General features: G+C 39.7%; 1 protein-coding gene across 5 annotated transcripts; it reads right to left on the reverse strand.

The window, feature by feature from the left end:
* On the reverse strand, positions 1-27,163 carry LOC115775953 (guanine deaminase-like). 5 transcript variants are annotated; one of them, XM_030723496.1, is made up of 16 exons: positions 26,731-27,162; positions 20,706-20,794; positions 20,400-20,545; positions 18,076-18,163; positions 16,872-16,977; positions 15,428-15,455; positions 15,207-15,314; positions 14,481-14,588; positions 14,304-14,401; positions 13,997-14,064; positions 13,484-13,633; positions 13,231-13,349; positions 13,101-13,128; positions 12,933-13,005; positions 6,673-6,728; positions 1-1,678 (listed from the first exon to the last, which is right to left on the reverse strand). In XM_030723496.1, exons 2-15 carry the CDS (start codon positions 20,725-20,727, stop codon positions 6,695-6,697), a joined length of 1,176 nt encoding a protein of 391 aa, XP_030579356.1. In that variant the 5' UTR covers positions 20,728-20,794; positions 26,731-27,162; the 3' UTR covers positions 1-1,678; positions 6,673-6,694. The 5 variants fall into 5 exon arrangements, with proteins under 5 accessions (XP_030579356.1, XP_030579354.1, XP_030579357.1 ...); XM_030723494.1 differs by lacking the exon at positions 6,673-6,728 and having other exon boundaries at positions 26,731-27,163; XM_030723497.1 differs by lacking the exon at positions 6,673-6,728 and having other exon boundaries at positions 20,400-20,522.
* Positions 27,164-27,955: the final 792 nt, after the last annotated feature.

A 27,955-nucleotide genomic window follows, 5' to 3' on the forward strand; every position in this document is an offset into this window, starting at 1 on the left:
ATTATATCATATCAAATCCTTATCTTTATAAGTAACATATGCTAATACACATAAAAATCAAATTCACATGCAATCAGTAACATTTTTTTGTTCAAAAAGGAGGGGGACGAAGTAACTGCTTATTAATTCCTACCCCTAACTTGCTCATCCTTTATAACTGTCTTATATCTTAAGTTTATAAATATTACTGCTGCATACCTGTTTTTGTCTATAGAATTTGAGATTTCTTTAATTAATTCTGGTAATGCCAAAGACATTGATCTGCCTTTTCTGAATCCATATTGGCTGTCATCTACTCAGTCTGTAAAGACTTTTTTCAGTATCTTGGAGACAGGCCTCTAATTTGTAAAATGGTGTCTGTCACCTGTTTTATTCACCATCAGGCATTATGCATCTCTTTTAAATTGTAAATGCTTAGTTTCCTATAATTATAGTAGTAGACAATAAAAACAGGTAGGTGATCACTTATGTCGTTATTTAATAGCCCACTCACTGTGTTATCGTCCATGTTTTTTTTGTTTTTTTTAATATATTGTGCACAATATGAAGTAGTTCGACTGGGTCTGGTGATTTTTGGATATAAGCCCATACTGTACATGCACTTGATAACTCGACTGGCATTCTGTGTCTCTACTTATATTAGTTTAACGATGGGGAAATTCAGTATAGCAACGGCGAAGGTATAACGAAGATCATTTTGCTCAAATCGCTTTTTTTTCTATTAAACAGGAGGAAAAATGCTATGCTTGCCTGCATAGCCTCATCTGTCCTCCTCCATCATTCTGGTCATTGATTGGTTAATTTCTGCAAAAGCACAAAACTACTGTGAACTGAATAATTAAATTGAGCTTGCACAACAGTAACATTGGTGATGTGGGTTTTTATGTTTCTCAGCCATGCCACATTAAAAGTGACTTTGAAGTGACTCAACTGTTGTGCAAAAATGTGAAAAATAATTTGTTCAAAAAGTGTAAGAGATGTAAAATGATCTGTTAAACATAGTACAGATTTGGTGATTAGTACAAATGTGATTCATTTAAAAATGTGAAAGTAGTTTTTTTGTTTCTTAAATATTACATGGGGCTGTTATGTTATCCTGACTTCATTATTTTAGACTTCCAGTAATCATGGGAGGATATCCCCATCGATGATGGGTCTTGTTTTACTTTCCAACCAGTCATGGCAGATGGCCGCCTCTTACTGAGCCTGGTTCTGTTGGAGGTTTCTTCCTGTTACCAAGTGCTTTCTTATAAGGGGTTGTCTGATTGTTGGGGTTTTCTCTGTCTTAAGCACTTTGAGGCAACTGTTGTTGTGATTATACTTAGATAACTGACAACTACTTAAAAGCTTGTATAGTAAAAAGTAAAATAAATAATGTAATAATACTGATTCATTTGTGTCACTTTTTACCCTTCAAGTGTCCCTTTGTGACCTGTGAGGCCAGACCTTCTGTGAGCCCTGACCTCCTGTTCACTGAAGAGTTCACTCCAGTCAGAGTCAGCAGGATGGAGGAGGAGGAGGCCCGTCGGTTCCTGGGGACATTTGTAGAGGAGTTCTCAGCTCCTCTGGAGGAAGGCACTTCACTTCCTGTTAGCCCTCTTAGTCGCAAAGTCTCCCTGGAGGAGCTGCATGGAGAGAGCCTGGAGCTGGGCCTGAGGCTGTTGGCAGCCAGGTATGACTGGGAGGGAGAAGTAGAGAAAAATTGAATAGACGTTGGTTAGGATGCACAAACTCACTTTTCAAAGTCCAATACCGATGACTTGGCTGTAGGTTTCTGCCAATAGGTCTTAATGCATGATCAATCATCCAGGTAAGGAAATCCCAGAAAGTTGATTCTCTTCTTCTGGGCAACTTGTTTTTCTCCAAGTAAATACAAATACAAATTTCTCTGCCAGGTAAGCAGGTGGAATACGTGTGCTGGGTATCAGATGCAGAGTATCAGATGAGCAATAATTTTAAAAAAATGAGGTTATTACACTGAGAAATGTGTTTTTAAGTAAACAGTGGGGAGAAGGGGTTGAATTCTCATTTGTTTTTGAATCAGTGACATTTTAATTGTAATTGATTTTTAAAAATGTCTCAATCAAATCCTAGCCAGGGGATGCATCCGTGCTAGTAATTATGACCAAGAGACATATAATTCATATATGTCTATATGTAAAACATATATAATGGTATGGCTTACACCAGCTCAGACATTGCCCGGATTAACAGGGTCCTTGTCAGGTGTTGTCTGATGACAAATGGGCTACTGGAACAAGGATACCGCACAAGTGGACATAAGGAGGAGGGAATCGGGAACTGTTGGAATGCTCCTATGCATGTAACCCTAGTGAAAGGGGTTACATGAAGAGGAGGTGGGACCTATGGATTCTTTGACCCCCAACATCTAGACTAATACTGAAACAACTAGTAGCTCAGTGTTCCAACATCCGCAAGAAGCAGCTGCTATAGCAGTTAGAGATTGACGAGGTATAACACAAATGCTACGGCAAGGGGGAGACAGGACGTCAGGTCAGGAGGAGAGATCATCATCCCCACACTCCAAGATTGGTATGTTGAATTCCAGAGCAGCTGAACTGAAAGAGAAGATCATGGCTGAGCAGAAAACCTGCACCCTCCGTGGCCGATTACCTAGAAAATGTGTAGTACCCTTTGAAAGTCTACTAGAAGATATGAATCCAGCGGATGGCAACAGTGATCCTTGAGATGCTTTGAGACTAGAAGCTAAATCAAGTGAAGAAAGGAGTGCCTAAGAAGTACAACAAGATGTCCTAAGGCACGCCAAGCAAAGACACACAGCCTTGACTAACCGCTTAAAGAGGCTATACCAGAGCTATAGAAGCCAGGCTGCAGACACACCCAGGCTGGAGCTGGAGCAGTGCTGGAAGAGCATATGGGAGAATGTTGCAAGACACAACATAATCAATGGCTAGTGGATCTAACTGCAGACCACAGCAACCTCTCTAAACAGAACCCAGAAACCATCGCATTGGCAGACATCCAAAAAAAAGTATCAATATTAAAGAGCTGAACAGCATCAGGCCCCAGATAAGCGGGAAAGGATGGATGGATGGATGGATGGATGGATGGATGGATGGATGGATGGATGGATGGATGGATGGATGGATGTTAATGTAATTTAGCTTGAAATGCAACAAAATAAATGAGAGTAATCATTCTATAATGATTCTCAATGAGAGAAATGCAATGATGTCATAAACAGGAAGTCTTTCTCTACAGTGGTGCACCACTTTTTCCTAGAAGTGACACTGCATTGCAGCTCTTTCAGAAACTTTTCTCATAAATACATTTACAGAACAGCCAGGTGTGTCTGAAATACCACTAGCCCTTACTTTGACAAATAAGTAAAAACCTCAAATAAAATTCCCCTCGTGTTTTATTAAACACCAATTTTTAATGTGTGGAAAACAGTTTCCACACATTAACTTGCTGCTGAGTTTCCTTAGTTTGTCCATGTACAAGTCTATCCAGCCATCTCATGTGTGGGCGTGTATGTGTGTGTATGAGTGAATGAGTGACTATGTGCTTTTGTGCATTGTGGTAACATTCCACACATTTCTGACAGCTCTGCTCTTGCCCTGCTTGTTCAGGATGCTTTTCTAACTTAGCTGTTTGAATCAAGTGAAAGCACAAAATGAGCTATGGATATATTTCAATAACATTTTACCTTAATCATTAAATTAGTGGACTTCAGAGCCTTAATTATTATTTTAAATGCAAAGGACACGCACCTTGAACCAGACTGATTAATTCACAGATTTTTTTACATTTATTGTATAATTCTCCTTCCAGAAGCAGACATGAAGTAAAAATTCTTATTTATTCCTGTTTTATACAAACTGTATGGGAAGTGTTTCCTTACTGCAGTTTACACAAACTAAACTTGAAAATGTGGGTAGGAGGTGGAATATTATTGTATAGGCTCTTTGGGCATACACAGCAGGGGAAAGAGGTGCAATCCCACAGTGTTCGGTTCAATATTGTACCTTCAGAAATCTTACTTGCAGACCACCAATTTGTGGCAAGATCTGAAAACTGCTGTTCACAAACGCTCTCCATCTAATCTGACTGAGCTTGAGCTGTTTTTCAAAGAAGAATGGGCAAAAATTTCAATCACTAGATGTGCAAAGCTGGTGGAGACATACCCTAAAAGACTTGCAGCTGTAATTGCAGCAAAAGGTGGTTCCACAAAGTATTGACTCAGGGGGGCTGGATACTTTTGCACACTGCACTTTTCAGTTTTTTATTTGTAAAAGATGTTTTGAATCATGTATAATTTTCTTTCCACTTTGTGTTGGTCTTTCACTTTAAATTCCAGTGAAATATATTTATGTTTGTGGTTGTAATGTGACAAAATATGGAAAAGTTCAAGGGGTATGAATACTTTTGCAAGCCACTGTAAGTTGCCTATATATAGGGTGCAAAACTTAAATCCAGAATAGAATTTTAAATTCTTCTTCTCACATACAAGGTCTTGAATAATCAGGCCCCATCTTATCTTGAAGACCTTATAGTACCATATCACCCCAATAGAGCACTTCACTCTCAGACTGCTGGCTTACTTGTGGTTCCCAGGATACTTAAGAGTAGAATGGGAGGCAGAGCCTTCAGCTTTCAGGCCCCTCTTCTGTGGAACCAGCTCCCAGTTTGGATTCAGGAGACAGACACCCTCTCTATTTTTAAGATTAGGCTTAAAACTTTCCTTTTTGATCAAGCTTATAGTTAGGGCTGGATCAGGTGACCCTGAACCACCTCTTAGTTATGTTGCTATAGGCCTAGGCTGCTGGGGGGTTCCTATGATGCACTGAGTGTTTCTTTTCATTCACCTCTTTTTACTCCACTCTGCATTTAAACATTTGTTATTATTAATCTCTTCCACAGCATTTCTTTTGTCTTGTCTCTCTCCTTAGCCCCAACTGGTCACAGCAGATGACTGCCCCTCCCTGAGCCTGGTTCTGCTGGAGGTTTCTTCCTGTTAAAAGGGAGTTTTTCCTTCCCACTGTCTCCAAATGCTTGCTCGTAGGGGTCGTTGTGACTGTTGGGTTTTCTCTGTATTATTGTAGGGTCTTTACCTTACAATATAATGCACCTTGAGGTGACTGTTTGTTGTGATTTGGCGCTATATAAATAAAATGGAATTGAAAATTGAATTGAATTAATATGTAGAAACTGTGTCTGGCTTGCTGTTCTGCTCACATTTTTCTTCAGAAGTATGCCCTGTCAGGAAGGCTTAATTTCCTGTCTGAAGAAACACAATTGTTCACGCCACTTCCTGTTTCCTAAACACAATCTTCTCTGCCACAAAAATATCATTCTGTAGAGGAAAAGAAGCTACATATGAAATGGTTAATCTCACACTTAGACGTGCATTTGCAGGCTGCTACCTACAAATGATCTTTTTTTTTTCTATCCACACTAACATCACTTTTTGACTGCAAAGTCCAGTGAGAGAAATTACTCAAATCTTGAGAAAGCACACAACATGTATATCCCTGTGTGTTTGTTCAGGGGTGCTCCTCCGAGACTCAGCGCCCTCCTGTGCCAGGCAGCATACTCCCAGCTGCAGCAGACTGACCTTTCACCTTTCCACTGCCCCCAGGAAGCTGAGGCTGACCAGGAAGAAAAAAATGAAGAAAAGAAAGTAGTCTGTGAGTTTGTTGTGCTTTGAATTGTTTTGTGTGATACTGAGGGATGTCTCTTAACCTATTTGCACATTAAGCAGTTTGTTTGGAGTTATCTGCCCAGGCGATAAATCTTACATCAAATATTCAGTTAACTTGATACTAACTCCTAAGACAAATATCATTAACAGCACTAACACAGGAAGACAGAGCTGTTCACGCTTACATTCACATCTCAAGTATGTGGGTCTTATCTGCATGTACACAGGTTAAAATGTAGCTTTTTCAATGCATTTGGGAGGCTGTAAAATGCAGAACAAACAAAAAAGTGTCATTTAAACTCTGAGTAGTCTTCTCTATCCTTTATCAGGAATTGCTGTACACTTGCATAGTGGTTGGTAATGCTGCATTGCACAGCATTATATTAAAAAGTGTTACTTGACTCCCATTGTACATATTCATTATGTGAATAAAATGCCTTTGTATGGGTATCCTTTGTGCATGATGTTGTAAGAAAGCAAAGATGTAACAGTCTTTTTACTTGTGTTGTAATTTATTGTCAGTACTTCAATCCGAGGCAGTCCAACGCGTCTTCCTGAATAAACTGATAGAAGTAGCGCTGGCATGGCACAGAAACCTCCCCAGGCTGCCCCCTTGTCCCTCTCACAAACTCCAGTGCTCTGTTCATGCCATCAGAAACACCCGGAGGAAGATGGAGGACAAACACTTGGTCTTAGCTGAGTTCAATCAGCTCTTTGGAATCCAGGTATGAAAATTTTCACAGACACAGAAATAAAAACTGAAATCCCAATCCCAATTAATTATTAAACATACAGCCAACAACTTCATGCAGTCCTGTGAAAAACTAAGTACACCCTTAATTGTTGTATAGGAATTAAGAGAGTGCTGATAATCAAATGCACTTGATAAGCTGATCAAGTATGACCAACAATATAAAAGCAGGAGGTTTGGCAGTTTGCTGGTCTGGAGCATTCAGATGTGTGTTAACAAGAAGCAACAATCTTACCAAGAGTGGATGTCCCAGCAAATTACCTCAAGGTCAGACTGTAATGCTCAGTGAAACTGCAAAAAAGCAAGAGTTACATTTCAGATGCTACAGGTAGCATGTTAAATGTTGAAGTTTGTGAACATTGCATCACGGCTTAGGTTTGCAAAGTTACATTTGAACAAACCACGAGACTTCAGGAACAGTGCCCTTTGGACAGAGACCAAAAGGAAGAGGTTTGCCCATAATGCACAGTGACATGTTTGGAAAAAAACCAAACATACACAAACACTTTATACCAACTGTCAGCACAGTGATGGAGGGGTGATGACCTGGGCTTGTTTTAAAGCCAGAGGACCTGGGAGCCTTGCAGTCACTGAGTTGACCATGAACTCCTTTAAATCCCAAATTATCCTACAGTCACTTGTGAGGTCATCTGTCCAACTGCTAAAGCTTGGTCATACAACAGGACAGTGTTCCCAAGCACAGCAGGAAATGTACAACAGAACGGCTGAAAAAAAAGAAGCTGTTACACGGGCTCAGTCAAAGTCCAGACTTCAACCCAGTTGAAATGCTATGGTGGAACCTTAAGAGAGTTGTCCACAAACAAATTCCCACAAACCTCAATGAACTGAAACGTTGTAAAGAAAAATAAGCTGAAATTCCTCCACAAACGTGAGAGACCGCTAAAGTCGTAACTTGACATAATCATTTTCTTTATTGCTGGTAAAGGTGGCCCCACAAGCTATTGAATCATGTGATACACTTAGCTTTTCACATAGAGTCCTATGAAATTTTTCTCTCTCCCATGGTCCAGGATGGAGTGGATCGTGCCTACTACGCTGTATTTGATGGCCATGGAGGGGTGGATGCAGCAACCTACGCTGCCACTCACCTCCATGTTGCTCTAAGTAAACAGGAGATGCTGCAGAGTGATGCAGCCACAGCCTTTAAAACAGCCTTCAGACACACAGATGACATGTTCAGAGAAAAGGCCAAGAGAGAGGTACTGAGACAGCAGCAGTGCAGCATCTTGAGCACACTGTTTTCAGCTGGCATTTTCATGTACTAGTTTTCACACTGGTATGCTTTGTTGCTCTGTATTTTTGTCTTTAAATTATAATTTGTGTGTGTGTGTGTGTGTGTGTGTGTGTGTGTGTGTGTGGGCAGCGTCTGCGGAGTGGCAGTACAGGAGTGGCGGTACTGATCCAAGGTCAGGAGCTTACTGTTGCTTGGCTGGGAGACTCTCAGGCACTACTGGTTAGAGATGAGCAGGTTGTTACACTCATGGATCCTCATAAACCAGAGAGAGAGGTAAGAATCTCACTCACAAACACAGAACCTCTGCTGCCTCAAATTTCATACTCTTGTTGTATTCCAAAATGGGAATGCACATGAAATATTTAGAGCAATTTAGAGTGACCAGTTAACCTAACCCCAGTAAGTGCATGTCTTTGGACTGTGGGAGGAAACCGACACAGACATGGGGAGAACATGCAAACTCCACACAGCCTCATCTCCTGGTCTGAGGTCAGGCCCGGGCCAAGGTGGAATCAAACCCAGGCCTTCTATATGTCATTTTAGCTGTGAGGCAGTAGTGCTAACCACGCCACGCCACTGTGCTGGCACATTTTAAATGTAAAAAAACCCCAAAAAACAAAGTAGATTCTGCCAGGCCCAGGAGCCACCACTAATTGAAGCCTTCCCCTAAACACGGTCTCTGTACTAGCTTGTAGATTTATTATAAATAAATGCTTTTATTCATATTTTGGGTTGGAGTCCCTGCAAGTGAAATGGTGATTATGTGAATGTGAGCATGAATGGTTGCTCTGGGTCATCCTTTCAGCCTGTCAGAGCTGGGATTGGCTCTGGCCCCCATGACCCTAAAATGGATTATAGGTGAAGAAAATACATCATCAGGGCCAAATGGTGCTCTGTATACAGAGGGGGGCCATCTCTTTTTTTGCTGACCTCTGACCTTTTCTTTAACACCAGTCAGCACTCAGGGTTTGATTTTTTAAATTTACAAATTGCTTGAATTTATAATTGGATAAAGCCTTTCCAAGTTCCCTTTAGTACCACCCACTGGTAACCTTAACAGTTGCTAACCAACGTAGTTACTGCATTAAGGTTGACAGTTACGAGACACATGGAGTCAAATTATCCAGCAGTTCTGCAGGTTATTGTACGTACTCATTTACATTGGTGAGAAGGTGCTAAACTCCATCTCTGTTGTGCTCCACTGTCCAGGATGAGAAACAGAGAATTGAGGATCTTGGTGGCTGCATTACCTTCATGGGTTGCTGGCGTGTTAATGGCACCTATGCTGTATCCAGAGCCATAGGTAAGTCAGTCCCAGGTGCTCACAAGAACACAGGAAACCACAGTCAAACCACAGTGTGCTTATCATACAATAATACTTATAATGTGAACTTAATTTACCTCCACTGCTATATAAACTAAGGTTACTAGTTAACTAAGTAAACTACAAACCCAGTTCCAAAAAAAAAATGGGTGACTGTGTAAATTAAAAATGAATGTAATGATTTACTCTAGAACACAAAAAACATCAAATGTTTAAACTGAGAAAGCATACCATTTTAATAATATCATTTTGAATTGGAGGTGAAAAAATATTTCACTTAACTGAAATAAAAATAAAAACTGAACTGAAAACTGTTATTGTGGTATTTTTGAAAGTGTGTTTTTAACTATTTATTATTGATAGCCAGTGAAATAGTAAAATACCTCAGTCTATGTCCAGGTATCATTATAAACTGGATACTCTGAACTCTTTGGAAAGTATGAAAAAAGATTCCAGTTAAGCCAGTTGCCTGTAAATTGTAATTTCCATCTAGTTGCAGCTCAATGCCTGTTATGAAAAGCCATCATCAACTGAGAATGTGAGCCTAGCCTCCTGGTTTCCTTGAAACTTTCTTTGGGTTCAGATCGTTGCGCTTGCCTGTGAAGACTGTATATCTCTTGATTTAATGAAGCGTTTCAGGCCTGGACTGCATCAGTCTGACGAGGTACTGCGGTGTTCAGTTGCAGCTGTTAACCACCCACCCACCCATCCCTTCCCCAGGTGACTTTGACCAGAAGCCTTTTGTGTCTGGAGATGCTGACTGCCTAACAGTCCAACTGCAGGGTGATGAAGACTATGTGCTGCTGGCGTGTGATGGCTTCTTTGATGCGATCAAGGCATCAGCGGTCCCACATCTGGTTATGGATGCACTAAAGCTGGCTGATAAACCTGAAGGAGGAGATGCTCCACTGGAACAGCCTGAGGATAACGTGGGGGCAAGAGTTGCCCAACAGTTAGTAGGCAATGCTAAGACAGCTGGTTCTACTGATAACATTACAGTGATGGTAGTGTTCCTGCGTCCACTGGAGCAACTGCTGACTCAACAGTCCACCACAGGAAGTGCACAAGCTGTTCAGCACTCTGCTTCCCAAGATTCACCACAACAGTAAAAGAGGAGAAGAGGTGTGCTGCCCAGACACCACTGTGGCAGACTGTTGTCTGGCTCAGCATCTGATGGCCTGCTTTTGTCCTCATGTGCATTAAGACATGCTTCAGGCCAGTGCTTGCACATAGCAGCGTCTAGTCTCACTATGGCTGCTTTGAAGTAAAAGCTTATGCTGCTATGTTAAGGCAACATTGTTTGAAAAGTTTTAATAGATCAAGCGGGGGCCACACCACCACACCAACCAAGGGCATCAAGCTATACATCCCAAATGTGCCTGCTCCCCAAAATAGCTGCTTCACTTTTTTCACTTGTTTAACTGTTACTGAATTTAAGGATGGCATGTCCTGCTTTTGTTCTCAGTATTAATCTAATATGGCACTGACTGTTAAAGAACTGCTTTGTGTCTTGGTGCAAAGTGGATTTTTATTTCTTTAAAAAATAAAAATCATAATAATTTCAGAGATTTCATATTTGTTTCTGTTATGTTCCATTGTGACTGATGGGGAAACAGCTGTGTGATTATGACATAAAAGTCTTACTGAGCAGTTCTCTGTGGAAGGTGAAGAAAGCCACAAGGAGACCTGTTTGTGAGATTAAATCACTGCACAATAATGCTCAATAATGAAAGCTCAGTTAAACCCACATAAATGGAGACTGTTTTTAAGATATTCAGTTTTAATTTAGCTTCAAGATTAAATATCCAGTAGTGGTGACATAGAAAGCTCTGCTTGTTACTAACATATCACATCCTGACACGTTTCTTTCTGTTTCAGAAAGACAAGCTTGCCTTCTCTTGGCCTCCATACTGCCAGGACGTTCTGTTACCTTTTTAATCCTTGTATTAGCATGTTGTTAGCCTTTAGTTCTTGTCCTCCACATCTCATCAATATGTTCTCATTGCAATAATATTTGCTTGAGCTCACTGATGCAAAAAGTCTAACACAGGTTTTGCATTTGGCTGACATTGCCATTATTAATGTGCTTCATTATTGTGCAGATGATACCTTCAGTGTTACACAGGGAAAGTTTAATCCTTCAAGAACTGTGTTAAACAGTGTCAGTGTTAAAGTATTCAAAGTGACTTGAATTAAGTTTTTTTTAATCTGCTGGTAATGAGCTTTGTGTGTGTGTGTGTGTGTGTGTGTGTGTGTGTGTGTGTGTGTGTGTGTGTGTGTGTGTGTGTGTGTGTGTGTGTGTGTGTGTGTGTGTTGGGGGGGGCTGTATTTCTGCTCTGATGGCTAGCTTAACTAACTATGCTGAAGTGAGGGAGCATTGATGTGAACACTGATCATAAAGTGATATGATCAGATCATGGTATTCTTATTTTTGTTTAAGTAACGGTTCTTGTCTTATTGGAAACATTACTGTCAAGATTTCATCTCTTTCATCTATCATATTTTGCATTGCAGACATGATGGTTTTATACTGACTCAATAAACAGCTGTGTGAACAGAATGTGCTCAGGGTGTGAGAATGTGTTATCCTTTATAGACAAGATAATGAGGTGATACCCAATATTATGTGACTAACTAGAGCACTTCTACTCACGGACCCCTGGCTTACCTGTGGTTCCTATCATATCTGTGTAAAAACAAAGTGAAAAAAGGTGAACAAAAATAAATACTCAGTGCATAATGGGAGCTACCCCCAGCAACCTAGGCCTATTGCAGAGCAACTAAAGGGTGGTTCAGGGAAAGGGTATCTGTGTCCCGAATCCCAACTGGGAGCCGGTTCCACAGAAGACGGGTCTGAACGCTGAAGGCCTCTCTATTTTTAAGATTAGGCTTAAAGCTTTTCTTTTTGATTAAACTTATAGTTAGGGCTGGATCAGGTGACCCTGACCTATCCCTTAGTTACAGGCCTAGGCTGCTGGGGGGTTCCCATGATGCACTGAGTATTTCTTTTCATTCACCCCTTTTCATACACCACACTGCATTTAATCATTAGTTATTATCCATCTCTGGCTCTTTTCCACTGCATGTCTTTTGTTCTGTCTCCCTCCCCTCACCCCAAACAAGTCGCAGCTTGACTTTGAATTAAAAACAATACATCAATACAGAAACAATGAGGCCTTGCAGTGATTAAAACAGCCAGTTTAAAGAGTCTTCCATTTTTGGCTCACCAAGCAAGAGTGTTTGTCAGTCCAAATCACACTGCCAACACAGCACAGTCCGTGACAAATATCAAAGTCTAGTTGACCTAACACAATCTGTCATTTTAAAGAGCTCGACAAATTCTGCAGCATACATCTAGCACACCCAGTCCCATCTTCCCATTTACCTGGAGGTACTTTACTTCACCAACACTAAACTTTGTGGACAAAAGTCACACTGAACCAACAAGTAATAGAAAAGGAATATTTAAATCTTCAACAGGATTTGTGCCACTTTTTTTTTTTTTAAATTAAAACAAGTTTAAGAAAGAAGTTGAAATAATAAGTATGATGTGTATATGAACAAAGGGAAGACAAAAAAAAGTGCTTTGTTAATCAGAGAGTGTTGTTGCATTAGTAGCAGGCAGAAATGACACACACCTGGCTGGCAACAATCATCTGAAAAAGTGCAAAGTTCACTTAATAAGTCCCTTATTCTCCTTTTTGCAACCCAGCAATTACATTTAAAGACTCATGGAAAAGACTCATGTATTCTAGCTCAACTGTCCTGAATTGTATGAAATACTGTGTCTGTTCTTTTTTTTCACCTGTTTTGCAGACACGGGGCATTTTTTATAGTTACTGTGTTGGACATCCTGTATCTTACACATATTTTAGGCTGTACGAGGGTACAGCTGTACGAAGGTGCAACAGCTTACTCTTCCTTTGGCTCGGTGAATGGCACCACCTTCTTGCCAGCTACAAACACCTCCGCTATGTTACGATCATCACCTGCCACAGAACAAGGAAGGGAGATCAGCATCAAGTAAATGGGTCAGAGTCACACTCTACTGAAATATTTTGGGAACCAAAAAAGTGTCACTCACCCAAATTCAAGAATTTTTCCAAAAGAATCTGAAATTCGAGAGATTATAATTATTTCAATTGGACTTCAATCTGAGTTTTTTTGTTTTGTCTTAATTTATTTCAACAGATTTATAGTGTCCCACTACCAACCTTTGGTTTCTCAGGCTGGATGAGGTCAATAGGCCCATCCTCAGCAGCTACATTAATCCTCAGGGCATCAAAGTCTTTGCCCACTTCAAAGTTCCCCGTTTGGTCATTCAGGGACAAGGCTACAGAAAAATAGACTTCATAAAATAAACTGTTCAACATAGGGACTGAACACTTGATATATTAATCATAATAATAATCATAATCATAATGCCTACTGCAGAACTACTCGTTTTGAATGGCATGTGTATCTTACCTTGGCTGCCTCCCAGTGTGGCTAGTTTGAACACCTCCTCAAAACTGAGTGTTACGTCATGTGCTGGGTCCTGGATGGTCAAGACTTTAGATGCATCCAGAGTTCTCCTCACGGCATCGAGCACAGAGGCAGAATAGCCTCCAGCCACATCTGATGCAGCGCCACAGACACAGACAGGATGGGGCATTGAAATATAAAATATGAAAAGCAAGCACTTCCTTTGTATAGCTTTCTGACATGTGAAATCAAAGCGCCTATCAAATTAAACTTTTTAACCAACTTTGAGCTTGATTTTAAACTTTTACGCTGACCTGCGTGCCAAACCTCTCAGCTGACTGTCCTAAATGAACCATAAAAATGAGTGGTGCAATGTTTCAGTGTAACAGTGTGCACTAGTATGGGGAGTTTACAAAAGCTTAATCACCAAACATCATTACTTCTTTATAGTGTAAAGAAATGGTCTGTTTGCAGAAGTTTGCAGAATATTTAGAATTACACTTGCTCTGCTCCCACCTGTTCCCAGCCCCAACTTCACATTGTGCTTCAGGACATTGCGGACATTTAACACTCCACTGCACAACCTGAAAAGAAAGTGAGAGAGTGAGAGATGGCAATCAAACTGTAAATAAATATTACAGGGAATATTGTTTTACTGCCAGGTGATTATTATTTCAGGACTATTACTACTGACCTATTTAAGGTTTAAATTGAAATCCTTTTAATGCTCGTACAACCTAATTCTACATATATATACACACACACACACACACACACACACACACTCAGTCAGATATAGTTCAAGAAACTATCAGGTACTTACGAAAAGTTGGAATTGGGACAGTGGGACAAAGATGCTCCTGTCTCTCTGAATAGAGCCAACTCTTCATCACTGAGGTAGCACCCATGGGCCATCACTGTCTGTGAAGCATCAGTGGTTATCAGTATTTATATCATTTTTGGTGCAAAAAAGTCTGTGCGGAGGCAGGGGCGTGCTGACCTTGTCAGTGAGCAGGTTGTATTTGTGATAGACATCTGTGTAAGACTCTGAATCAGGAAACAGCTCCTTCACAAGCTTCACTTCCTCCACATTTTCACTGATATGACTCTGACAACAAAAAGCGCACATCAGACAGAGCAGCAGCACAGTTATTGCATTATGCCATATGTTAGTCTGTAATATTTGTATGTGTGTATTTATTTTATTATCTAAATGCCTAAAGGTCCAACTGTTGTCACCAGTTCTGATGTGTATTATATTGTCTGTTAAGGTCTAGATGTTTTTGTAGTAGTGTCACTTGGGCACCAGGGGGCAGAGGTTGTAGACTGGTTGTTTACCCTGTTTGAGGAAGGCCTTAGGGGCACAGGTGTAGGGAATCAGAGCCAGGAGGATGCAGTACAATTTTTCAGCCATGTGTGGTTGTTGGTTCTGAAGGTTATGCCATGTTTTTAATCCTTTTTTTGCACTTTTGAAGCTTTTTTTTTTTTTTTTATCTCTTAATCATGCACTCAAGATTTTGTGGTTTTAAGTTTTAGACGATAAAGTGTTCAAATTATTGGACATCTCAGACCTCAGTTTTTTTCCACCACAAAGCACTGGGAATGGATTCAGATTCCCTCAAGTGGCCTTTTGGTGGTTTAATTGCCACCATACCAACATTAGATTGTCTCTGTGGAAAAAGTCGCCTGTAGACACAGCCTAGTTTGGTTGCTACAGCGAACTCACCTGAATGTGCAGGTTGTTATTTTTAGCAATTTCTCCCAGCTGTTTAAGCAAAGCTCCTGTGCAGGATGGAGCGAAACGGGGAGTCACCACAGGCTTCACTAAAGGGTACTACCCCAGAGGAGGTAAGAAGAAACAGACAGTCAGAAAACTTGTTTTTTCTTTCTTCTTACATCTTTGAATAGTCCAATTTATTCCTGTTCATGCTTATTATAGAATCTTACCTTTTTGTTCAGGAGTTCTTTAATGAACCTTCAGAGAGCAAAATAACAATTTAGCTTATTTATTGGTGGCAGCCACATTCACAAATATGAAAATTCATCCATTTTTGCAACTGAAACTTCTACTCATAACAGATCTGCTGGTATTTGTGGTTAATAAGTTACCAACATATTTATGGGGTTTTAATTAGATGTGTTTAGCATATTTTAATGTGTAATTCTGTTAGACTGGGACCTTAAATTTTAGACTGTGAGAAATCCTAAGTGGAATTAGATTCCAAGTTATGCCACAAGGGAGCAGCCCCTTGCTAGTGAGAAGGGTTTTGGGGGGCACCAGTTCTCGTCTTAAGACTGGCAAAAACGAGAGATCGAAACACTTAGTAAGAAATAAAATCTGCTACTAATAAAAACTGCCATACCAAGTACAGGTTAAACCCTTCCTGTAGTTTGCTTTGTTAGGATGTTTTTTTTTGTTTTTGTGCTTTGAAACTGAGCATCTAGATGCTACTGCTAACTGAGGGATTTATGATTCTGTTGATCATGTACAGCAACTTTCACTACTACTGATATTTATTTAGACTCTTTCCCTCCAAGTAATCTTTGAATTAACTAAAATAATCACTTCCTCCAAACCGTCATTGTGTCTTTTAGGCCCCATTCCAAGAACACTGCTCAAAGAAATCCTACAATGCTTCGCGCTTAAATATGATCAATCTATCTTTATTAATGGGTTACATATCACAAGCCCTAAAATGCCATCACTTGACCCAGCTGTCTTAACTAATTATAGGCTGATCTCCAACCTTCCTTTTTATCTAAAAAATGATTGAAAGAGTAGTTGTAAAACAGTCAACTGATCGTCTGCAGAGGAATGGTTAATTTGAAGAGTTTCAGTACGGAATCAGAGGAGTGGACAAATATCCAACCAGAATTATGTCAGAAGCTGGTTGATGGTTAACAAAAGAATCTGGGCAAGGTGCAACAAGCAAAGGGAAATTTAACCAAATATTATTGGTGACTGACCACAACTGTAGTTAAACAGATGATGTCTTCATTGCAGGTTGCAATGAAGACATCATCTGTAACCAGTTAAGCTAATTTTTTAAAAGCTTATCATTACATTGTCCATATGGCGCTAATATTACTGTCAATGATATCATCAGATTATTTCCCCAATTTTTTTTTTTATATGGCTTTAATCTGTGACACATTTGACTTCTATCTGGAAAAAATCTGTAGCAATGTATCAGACATAATAGCTTGAAGTCCTGAAACTGGCTCCTCTCTGTTGCAGACTGAATAAATACAGTGTAATTAAACTTGTTCTCTCATGAACTTTCCTCACAGTGGAAGAACTGCCTTGTTCTTATTTGGACAACACCCAACACTCAGCATTATGGTGTTGAATAAATGCTACAATTAAACATATGAAATAGTCAGCACCCACCGGCAAGTCTCGTCTTGAGACTCCTGCAAGGTCTCTTTGTAATGTTCCACCGAATTGTTCCTGTCCATGCACACCTTGCCAACCAAGGCACGCTGTCCAAAGTCATCTGCAAGAAAAGCATCAGTGAGTAAACAGGAACAGAAGTAAACATTAATCCATTTCATTTCCTTGATATCAAAGCTGTAACTGGGTTCATATTTAAGGAAAAAAAAGTATGCCCACAAAAGATCACAAGGGGTCTAAGTGTTGTGGATGTTGCTTGTGACCATGAAGATATACAATAACTGAAATGAGAACGAGAATACTGTTTTACCATCCGTCTGACTTTTGCTATCAGTTACATATAAAAATGTTAACATTTTCCTAATTAGTTTATGGGCTCGATCACAAGTTTCAAGCTTATATAATACAACATGATGTTCCTTTCATGAATGATGACACACCATGGAATGTTTTAGGGTGTTGCTTGCCACTGACAAGTTGTTAATCTCTATGAGTCTGAGATTAACCTCTCTGCTGTCATATCTGTTTTTGAAAACTAAGATTTTGTGGTGCAACTACGATCAAACATTTTATGTCTGATCTGTCAAAACAGTTTTAAACTTCTTCAAGCTAATGAATTAAACATACTCAGAGCATTATGCAGCATGAATGTTAGATACATGGTTTGGAAATACTGCAACATGCCTCTGTTCAACAGTTGCTGACAAACAGGAACAGCTACCCAGAGCAGGACAAAGTTAAGGGTTCAACGCCCCTGTTTGCGCAAAATGACTCTAAAGCTTACAACAGCAGGTTTTGATGCATTAGTGTTACATCATTGCAAATTCATGCGAGCATGCGTTCAGTATTACATAATATGCAGGAAGAAGATAAGCTTAAGGTATAAAGGTGAAGGATCATTTCTGTACAGTGTGCACGATACATTTCATTTGAGTGAAGAAAGACAGCTTATTACACACACACACACACACACACACACACACACACACACACACACACACACACGCGCACGCGCACGCGCACGCGCACTAAACTCCCAGTCAATGACAATGTGACAGATAGCAAACAATGAAGCGGGCTAATGATTAAATATCAATATTTAGCTCAAAGCATATGCTTATTAAAAAAAATAAAAGCATGTGCTTATTAAAAAAAATAAAAGCATATGCTTGCGCGTGTGCTTTAGTATGAGAGATCTTACTAGCAATCTGGCCCAACAAGAGAGAGGCTTCAGTATGGATTGTAGCAAAGTAACATGCGGTGGTTGTTCCATTTCTCAGGGTTCTTCTCTGTAAAACACAAGGATCATATCGTGGGATTAAGACCAAATTCAACATTGCTGAGTTCCTCAAATTACAGGCTCACAAATGGACCTAAAATGGACATGATTGGAATCTGGGCCTATTCAACTGGTGCTGGCATAACTGTCGTTTCTGAGACTTGACTTTCTAAATCTGTACTGGACAAAGATGTGACAATTCAGGGATTTAACATTTATCGCTCAGACCGTCCCAGGAAAGGAAGTGTTGTGGCAGTTTATGTGAAGGCGTGTCTGGCTGTTCAGGTCTTGTTTTCTAGATCTGTACCTAAGCAATTTGAAATTGTGGCCTTAAGTATTAATCTGTTTGGAAACCAGTCTTTAATTGTTGTTGGCTCTTATCGGCCCCCATCTGCTTCTCCTGAAGCACTATCTTTTTTAGTTCAACTTTTGTCTCATGTGCATTTTAATGAAATCATTCTGGTAGGTGATTTTAACTGGGACTGGCTCTCTTCTGTGTCTGATGATGTTAAAGTGCATTGTTTGTTTTTTAATCTAACCCAAATTATTAAAAGTCAGACACGGCTGAATCCCAAATCCCCAGATAAATCATCTCTTATTGATCTTTTTTTTTAACCAATATGCCACATAAATTTTCCACATCAGCAGTTTTTGTCAATGATTTGAGTGATCACTGCATGGTGGCCGGTGCTGTGAGGAACATGAAACTTTCACGCTCTAAGCTCCGCATTATCACAAAAAGAAACTTAAAGCTTTTTTAGTGAGCAAGCTTTTCTTTATGATTTGATGGATTTTAACTGGGGTTGTATTACACTGATCGACAATGTCGCTTTAGCTTAGGAATATTTTTATAAGAGTTTTATCTACTTTGTGGACAAATACACTCCCGATCACCAGGTCAGAGTTAAAGGTCGGGACAGCCCCTGGTTCAATTCTGAACTGGCGGGTCTCCTACATGAGAGGAACCAGGCCCGGGCAGCCCGAGGAACTCTGATGCTGACTGGCTACATTTTCGTCAGCTGCGTAATAGATTCACTGCCTCCATTAGGAAGGCGAAACGCGATTACTTTTTGGCCTCAACTACAGACAGTCTGAAAGACCCTAGGAGGTTTTGGCAAACTATAAATTCTCTTTCTGCCAGCTCTCATCCCTCAGAGCTACGCCTCATTTGATTATTGACTCTACTCCTGTGACAGACAAAACCGAAATGTTCAATTGTCTTAACAAAAATTTTGTTTTTGACTTTGTTTTTGAAAATTTGCAGTTAGCTTTCATTCAGTCACAACTCTTTCAGCTTAGGTTGGTTTTAAACACGGAGAAAACCAAGTTCAAGTTGTTTTCAAACAGAAAGAGTGCCAGCAGTACTTTTCTCTCTCGTATCATTTCAGGGTACTATTATTGAAACCGTGACCTCATATAAATACTTAGGTATTGTGATTGATAACAGTCTTTGCTTCAAGTCACACATTGACCACCTGTTAAAGAAACTGAGGCTGAAACTGGGGTTCTTGTTCAGAAACAGATCATGTTTCCCTTTTGCTGCCTTGTTGCTGCCACTTTTTTACCCCACCTGGGCTATGCTGATATCATTTATATGAATGCCCCTGCTCATTCTCTCTGCCAGCTGGACTCAATTTATCATGGGGCATTAAGATTTATAACTGGTTGTAAGCCCCTAACACACCACCACACTGGTTAACTGGTCCTCAGTGACCTCACGCAGGATGGTTTCATTTTATCTATAAATCTGTTTCTGGTTTAGTCCGTTTGTATTTATCAAACTACATGCTATGTAAACAAAGTAGTCACAAATTGCATTCTCAGAAAATTATTACCTTCGTTGTTCCATCAGCTCATACTGAGCTTGGAAAAAAGGCTTTCTCCCTTTCTGCTCCATCTTCATGGGACACACTACAGAAGGACTTACAGCTCTCCCATTTTGCCCATTGACTTTAAAATACATATAAACAGTTTTGTCACATCATCACTGGGACCTTGTCCTGGTTTTAATATCACTGTGTAAACATTTGGCATTTTACTTACTATTTATTGTATTATTTTATTGTTGTAAATTTATTATATTTTTGGAAACAGGTCTCTCTTGCAAATGAGATGCTGATTCTCAATGGGGCTACTTGTATAAATAAAGGTTAAGTAAAAAAAAAGAAAAAGAAAACAACAACTTGTAACTGATGAAATTTTGATCAAAATGTTGGCCACTTATTTTTCCATGTCAGTAAACTCACCACAATTTGAGTGTAGACCTTGCGGGCAAACTCCAAGTCCTTAAAGCGTGACTCCACAGGGAAGGTGTAGGTTTTAAGCCATTGCAGCAAAGGCATGTCCAAGGCTGTGCCAGCATAGCTATACTGTGATGCATGGATGTAAGTGTCTACCAGACCCAGCATGAAGAACTTTATATAATCATTTATAATCATATGTGTGGAGCTATATCACAAGCTTTAATGTGACTTATTGAAGTCACATCACATGCTATAACTATGATTAAAAATTTCAACATATCCAGTAACTTATTGATATAATAAACTTACTGTTGTGCCAGTTGAGTGACATCAGATGGCTTGAATCCAAAGGTCTGAGACACTTTTTCTAACTCCTTGCCTTCCCTGATAAAAGCAATCTGATATGTAGCAGAATAGAAATCAGGAGTTAATGGTATACCTGCAGAAAAGTGCTTACAAATAAGTAAAAGAGCTGAGAACTCTGGAAGAAAGGAAAACATCATCAAACTGTTGTATAATTTTAATATGTTTAGCCGATGATGTACTGGAAAAGAATGTGTGTTTTAGTCTGATGTTTTGTGTCTACAGGACCCAGATGAGGTCGTTAACAGGCGACAGTGAAGGGCACAGAAGAAGGAACTGATAAGCTGCTACATGCTTGCATATTTCAATAACTGTGTAACTGTGTCTAAGTCTGTGTATAAAAGTTGAACTAAGATAGAGAGCCGTGTCAGACTTGTGTGAAGCTGCACTGACTGCATCAGACAGCTCCGACAACTCTGAACCAGATTAATCTGTAAACTGTTTGAAATGGCTTTATTAAATTTAATAATTGGACTCCTTATTCTGATTGTCTTATGTCATTCCTGTTCGATGAAACGAACACGCAGAAACCTAAAGGCTTAAACAGCAGCACACACACACTCTTATTATTTAAATTCCTTCAAGAACTAGACCCTAAAGCTAATGGGAGCAAATAAAATGGAAACCTAAATACAACACTCCAGAAAACAAGAAGAGAAGCTAAACACAAAACATGGAACAAGGGCCAAGACACAGGGAGACAGATACACAAAGGAAAAATCTTTGTGTATCTGGCCCAAACTGAAAACCCAAACAGTGAGAAAAACTAAGAAACATAACAAAAACAGAACTTCACAAAAAGAACTCAAAACTCTGGGCCACTGGCCCAGGACTATGACAGCTGGAGGTCATTTTGGAGGGCTCTGGCAGTGCTCATCCTGTTCCTCCTTGCACAAAGGAATAGATGCTGGTCCTACTGATGGGTTAAGGACCTTCCACGGCCCTTTCCAACTCTCCTAGAGTAACTTCCTGTCTCCTGGAATCTCCTCCATGCTCTTAAGACTGTGCTGGGAGACACAGCAAACCTTCCACCAATAGCTTGTATTGATGTGCCTTCTTAGAGGAGTTGGACTACCCGAGCAACCTCTGTAGGGTCCAGGTATGACCTCATGCTATCAAATGCTAAACTAATGGAAAAAAAAAAAAAAAAAAAAAAAGGTGCCAGAAAAGATGAGGAGGGAAAAAATGTCAGTGGCCTGCACCTGTAAAACCATTCCTGTTTTGGGGGCTGTCTCATTGTTGCCCCTCCGCTACTTAACTGACCAGAACAATATCCCAGAAGTTTAATTGACTTGATGCTGTACTTTGATTAAAAAGTGTTCCTTTAATTATTCTGAACAGTGTATAAAGGTGTTAGCACATTTTTTAAAATGTCATGAGTTTGGAAATCTAGTGAAAATAGGAATAGGTGCAAAATTGTGAGATATTTATATTATTATGAGATTTTTGCATCTGTGTGGTTAAATTAAATTGAGGGTAGGTGTCAGCTAAGGGAATATCGATTAGATTAGGACAGAATTTAGGGTAGATGGGATTAAATAAGAATAGCAAAGGGAAATAGAGGAAAACAGGTTAAAGGACAAAATCAGGACTAAATTGACAGACTTGGATAGAATTAGGAACAAAAATGGACCCCATAATGGTCAGGGAAATAAACTTCCTGAGACATAATATCTGTTCTACAGGCTCTACTTCCAGGGCCTGGTTTTTATTAAGAAGATGTAAAAAATTACATAAATAAAGGCAATATGTCTGTGTAGATTCTCAGCCATCCAGGTCATAGTAGGCTCTGGAGTTTGAAAAAAGGCGACCGGACTTCTTTTTGTTTCTTGAAGACGTTTCACCTCTTGGTTTGAAAGAGGAGTGAAAGAAGCCATCTATGTCTACTGTGAACAACCATCATTGAACAGAGGAGGTGGATTACGTCACCAACTTTCCCCCGCTTACAGTGCTATCCTGAGCTCCCTTCCCAGACGTCTCAACCCCCATTCACACCTTTGTTCCAGTGACCTCAATAGGCCACATGAAACAATAGAGCGAAGTCCTAAATTGGTTTCAACTGAAACCACTGATTGAAATGACCCACGCCTCCTTCACACCTTGGCACATGTGTTTACACACATGAACAATAGAGGGTCATAACCACCTCCAAGGGACTACGCCCACAGGGGTTCAAATACCTGGGTCTTTCCACCATTTGGTTGAGAACTGAAGAAGCCTTTCGGATGAGAGGTGAAACGTCTTCAAGAAACAAAAAGAACTCAAGTCGCCTTTTTTCAAGCTCCAGAGAATAAATAAAGGCAAGTAGTAAATGTTATCCTTACAAACTATACTTTGAGTAGATTTAGACTACTAACAGGTTGTGCTGATCAGATGGGCAGCTACACTATGCCACAGTCATAAACAGGGTGCTCATGTTGCTAAAGATGTTACATCCCCCAAAAGAGGCAAACTAGGTATTTGTAAGTTTCCATTCCAGTGAGCATGGAGACCACTGTGACATGGAGAAATATCATAATATCATAACACAAGTGCAGATGCAGTTGTGTTATGATATTACTGGCTCAGCATGGAAAGTGGGTGTGGTTTATTTAAATTTGCAAGTTATCTCAGTGTATGGTGATTAGAGTTCACAACACAAGCATGTTTATTCATATTCACTTTTGACTTCTTTCAAAGTATCAGTGTCCTGAATGCAGAGTGAGAATGAATGCTCTGAAAATGAAGGTCTACATCCCAGTTGAGGTGAAGTTATGTCAGAATATGAGGTGAAGGAATTATAAATATTAAGAGTGTGTGTATATTGCTGTTTAAGCCTTTAGGTTTCTGCGTGTTCGTTTCTCGAACAGTGAAGGAACCTGAAAAACCAGCCTATCCCCCCAGGTTCCGGCGTGTTCGTTTATTAAACAGAAATTAAACAATACAACGGAATAAGGAGTCCAATTATTAAATTTAATAAAACCATGTCAAACAGTTTTACAGATTAATCTGGGTCAGACTGCATACCATACTCTTGTGAGATGGCATGAAGTACTGGCCCTTTCTCATTCAACTTACAGTTGTCATATAGTCAGCTCATATCGGTCTTGATTACATCATTTACAAAACAGAATGTGGAAAACAGAGAAATTCAACAACAGGGTGACCTCGAAGTCTCCATTTCTATCATTGTTTAGTCTTCATCAGTGTGGTTTATTGTACAGTCCGAACACAAAGTTCATCATGACACGGAACATTATAAGCTTCTGTATTTTAATCAGTTAAGTTATTTTCCAGACAAATTTCTCAGGGAAGTAAATGTATGTAAGATATATGTGGCATAATATTCCTTCAACAGGAATGACATACACAACGGAATAAGGAGTCCAATTATTAAATTTAATAAAGCCATTTCAAACAGTTTACAGATTAATCTGGTTCAGAGTTGTCGGAGCTGTCTGATGCAGTCAGTGCAGCTTCACACAAGTCTGACACGGCTCTCTATCTTAGTTCAACTTTTATACACAGACTTAGACACAGTTACACAGTTATTGAAATATGCAAGCATGTAGCAGCTTATCAGTTCCTTCTTCTGTGCCCTTTACTATCGCCTGTTAACGACCTCATCTGGGTCCTGTAGACACAAAACATCAGACCAAAACACACATTCTTTTCCAGTACATCATCGGCATGTGATTTTGTTGTCTCTCTACTATGCAGTCTTATTTCTGTCTCCTGTACAGAGTTATTTCAACACTTTCACCTTGTTGTGAAGATTAATGCTGCAACATGCTACTTGATGCTATATTTCTATTTGAATTGTTATATTTATGGTATGTCTAGTGTGCAGCTTATTTACACTCCTTCCTTCAGAGGTGAGCAAAGAAAAGAGGAGGAAAGATGGAAACCATCAATGATGGGATTATTTACAATATTGAAGTATCAACCTCAAGTATAAGGAGTCAACTCAACAAATCCCAACAAATGGCTACATGGGACTCCATCCATTTCTCTTATCAAAGAGAAGCATCCACCCCTGCCTGCACCACCACCACAAACTGTTACTGCTTCACCCCAGTCTGCCCATGCAAGTGAAGCGTTGTCATGTCTTTAAGCAGCAATATCAAATGTGAAACCTGAAGATTTAGAAACTGGTAACTAAAAAATACATTTTCTGCATTTCCTTCTGCAGTCCTGCAGTCCTGATTTTCTGGACCACTGCAGGACATGATAAATGTATATCTGTTCATTTCACTCAGATATGTCAGACTGGACAAAAAGGGTCTCTAATAGATCCTTATTTTGTATGGGAGAGACAAAAGCACAAAGAAGGTAAGTTAGAGAATAGAATAGAATAGAATGCCTTTATTGTCATTATACAGGATGTACAATGAGATTGGAGTTACAATAAATATTCATTGTAACATACTGCATAGTTGCAAATGGACTGTAACATTGTGGGAGTTGATTACAATTGTTCCTTCTGCATCTGTCACTCTGCTAGATTGTATACATCAACAACAAAAAAAACCTCCCTGTCTCTTCATCCATTTGGGTCTTCCACTGAGGCCTCAAAGTGCAGGGATGTGACAAGGTACACGAGGGCCATGGCATGGGGATGCTTCATTTGCTGCATTGTGTTTAGTTTTTGGTGGTGTTGTTGGAGGGAAGGAGATGCATGTTTAATGAACCACGGGCTCTCTATTAAACAGGGCTTTCATGAGGCACCGAGGAGTCCTGCTGGTCATGTGACACCTTAAAGTCACCCATGCTAAGAAGATATAACATCATGTGGCGTAACAGTGTGTGAAGTAAGTGAATGCTTTACATCTTTTATCAGTTCAGCTAAATGCATTATTTTTTTTCTGGTTACTTCATAAAAAATGCTTCTGTCTTTCAGCTAGTGTCTTGTTAAAGTTGGCAGACTTGATTTTTAAAGGAGGAGGTGGTGGATGTCTCCTTTAATGAGCATGTTAACTCTGCTCATTAAATTAACTCTGAATGTAAACAACCCAAACACTCACGAAAGAAACAGGTTGGCTTAAAATGCTCAGTAGTTGCCAAATGAAGGTGTTATTTGTTTTAGGAAACAACATATTTATCTGTAACCAGCACATCTGTCTGAACTGTCTCAGGTGTGTGGCCAATATGAGAGATGGGTAAGGGAAGTTGGGACACAAGTTATCATGCTACTCGATTCATTTTCTACCAGATCGAGTGCACACTTGGTGGGAACTGGTTTTTATTCTATCCTTTCATTACTGCTGGGTTAATCCCAGGCTGATGTATTTAGTTAATAATAACTAATATTAGTACTGATAACAGGACAAGATGAGAGTCCCAGAAAGGTCCAGGATGAGACTTGTTATATTTCAAACACATCAAGTTAAAACCTTTATCTCTACAGAGCGTGTTTAACAGTAAAGATTGCATTAAACTCTCACATGCTCAGTGGAGAACAGACTGCTTTAAAATATAAAAATAATTCTATTTGGCAGGCCAAATTAAAACAGTTTCTTTAAAAGTGGAATGAGGGGCTGCAAAATTGGTAGTAAAACAAAACAGGTTCATTAAAGATATTTGTTACTGTTGGAAGAAATGTGAAAATGTAAGCCTTTTCTTAATTGTTGAAGGTGCAGAGTAAATACAAAGAAAGTTAAATAAATACATAGTAAAAGCATTACAATGTATTTCTAATACAGTTAACCCCAAATCTTCTGAATCCTTTTAGAAAAGGAAATGATTTAATAAATAAATAAATAGGCGGAGAGCTTAACCCCCCCAATGTTGGACCCAAAGTTACACCCTTGATTCATACAGTATAGTGAAAGCAGTACAGCCAAATGGGGTTGCAACTATCGATTACTCCATCGATTGAGTGATCGGATTAGAAATACTTTTCTCGTATTAACAATTCATCTGTATTTTTTAAACTGTGTGAAACAAACAGTGGTGGGTGCAGCAGCTACAAAGTTCTCTGTTCTTCACTTACTGATCAGGTGATTGATGAAGGACCTCCAGCTGTTTCAAAGTAAAGGTTTTAACGGTGGTTACAGGAAAAAGCGCTGCTGCTTTGAACGCCAGAAAAACGTTTCCTTTCGCTCCATCCCAGCTCATCGGTAACGGCTCTGCCTTTTTTGCGCTTGCTGCGTGTGCACAGACTGCAAGTAAAACAGCTGCTGCTGCTGTTGTTGAAAAACTGTGAACATAATTTTGTAATGCTTTTTGTCTTGACGCTTCTGTCTTGAGGCTGTTGGATATATTCCGAAACAAATAAGGCGCGTGTGCGATGTAATCACGCAAATGCGTCCTCATCGATGAGCGGAATCATTAAGCAAGCAGACTAACGATTCCAAGCAGGGCCGGTTTTTGCTCTGGGCAATGTGGGCGACTGCCCAGGGCGCAATCTATTTGAGGGCGCACGAGCGCCGTCAAAAAAAAAAAAAAAAAATCAAAACCAAACTCACCAGTTTTGGGGGTTAGGTAGAGGGTTAGGGTGAGAGTCATACAGGTTGCGTGTGCAAGAGGAGGCAAGGGGGAGGGGGGCGAGGCGAGGGGATAGACTGATCCCAGGCCACGTAACACAAACTGCTTTAAAATAAATTGTATTTCATTCCTAAAATTAACATAGACCCACATACCTTCATGTAATTAATTGGGTTAGCTATGTGAAAAATGTAAAAAAAATAAAAATAAATTTAAATAAAAGTCATAGGCTACGTGAATTTGTTTACGTCACGTGACTCTGGTTGATTGACGGGTGAGGGGACTGTTGTCGAAAGGTAATATGGATCAAGGTAAAAGACCAAAGGAGCCATCAGGTGCACAGTTTAGAAAAAGAAGAAAAGAAGAAGAGGAGAAACCGGCAAAGCATAAAGGTATGTGTAATGTACTTATATTGCGTACTAAATAGACAGGAACGAGCTTGTTCTCAACTGGCGCATTCTTTTATTATTCCACAAACATGGCCGGGCCGCTTTCCTGACTGCCCCAACTGCTAGGTACGGATACCCATTAGGGACATACAGAACGCGTACCACACACGCACTTTCCAACAATACATTACATCCCCCTTTCTCAACAGTAAAACAAATGCAGTGCTACATGTAACAAACTGAAAGAAGCATTCCCCTAAACACTACCCCAACTGAAATTATCATTTAGCTTCACAACAGTGTAACCATAACCGAACAATACTTTCACTGATACAATACTTA

Source organism: Archocentrus centrarchus, unplaced genomic scaffold (genome assembly GCF_007364275.1).
Source record: "Archocentrus centrarchus isolate MPI-CPG fArcCen1 unplaced genomic scaffold, fArcCen1 scaffold_26_ctg1, whole genome shotgun sequence".
Taxonomy (NCBI): Eukaryota; Metazoa; Chordata; class Actinopteri; order Cichliformes; family Cichlidae; genus Archocentrus; species Archocentrus centrarchus.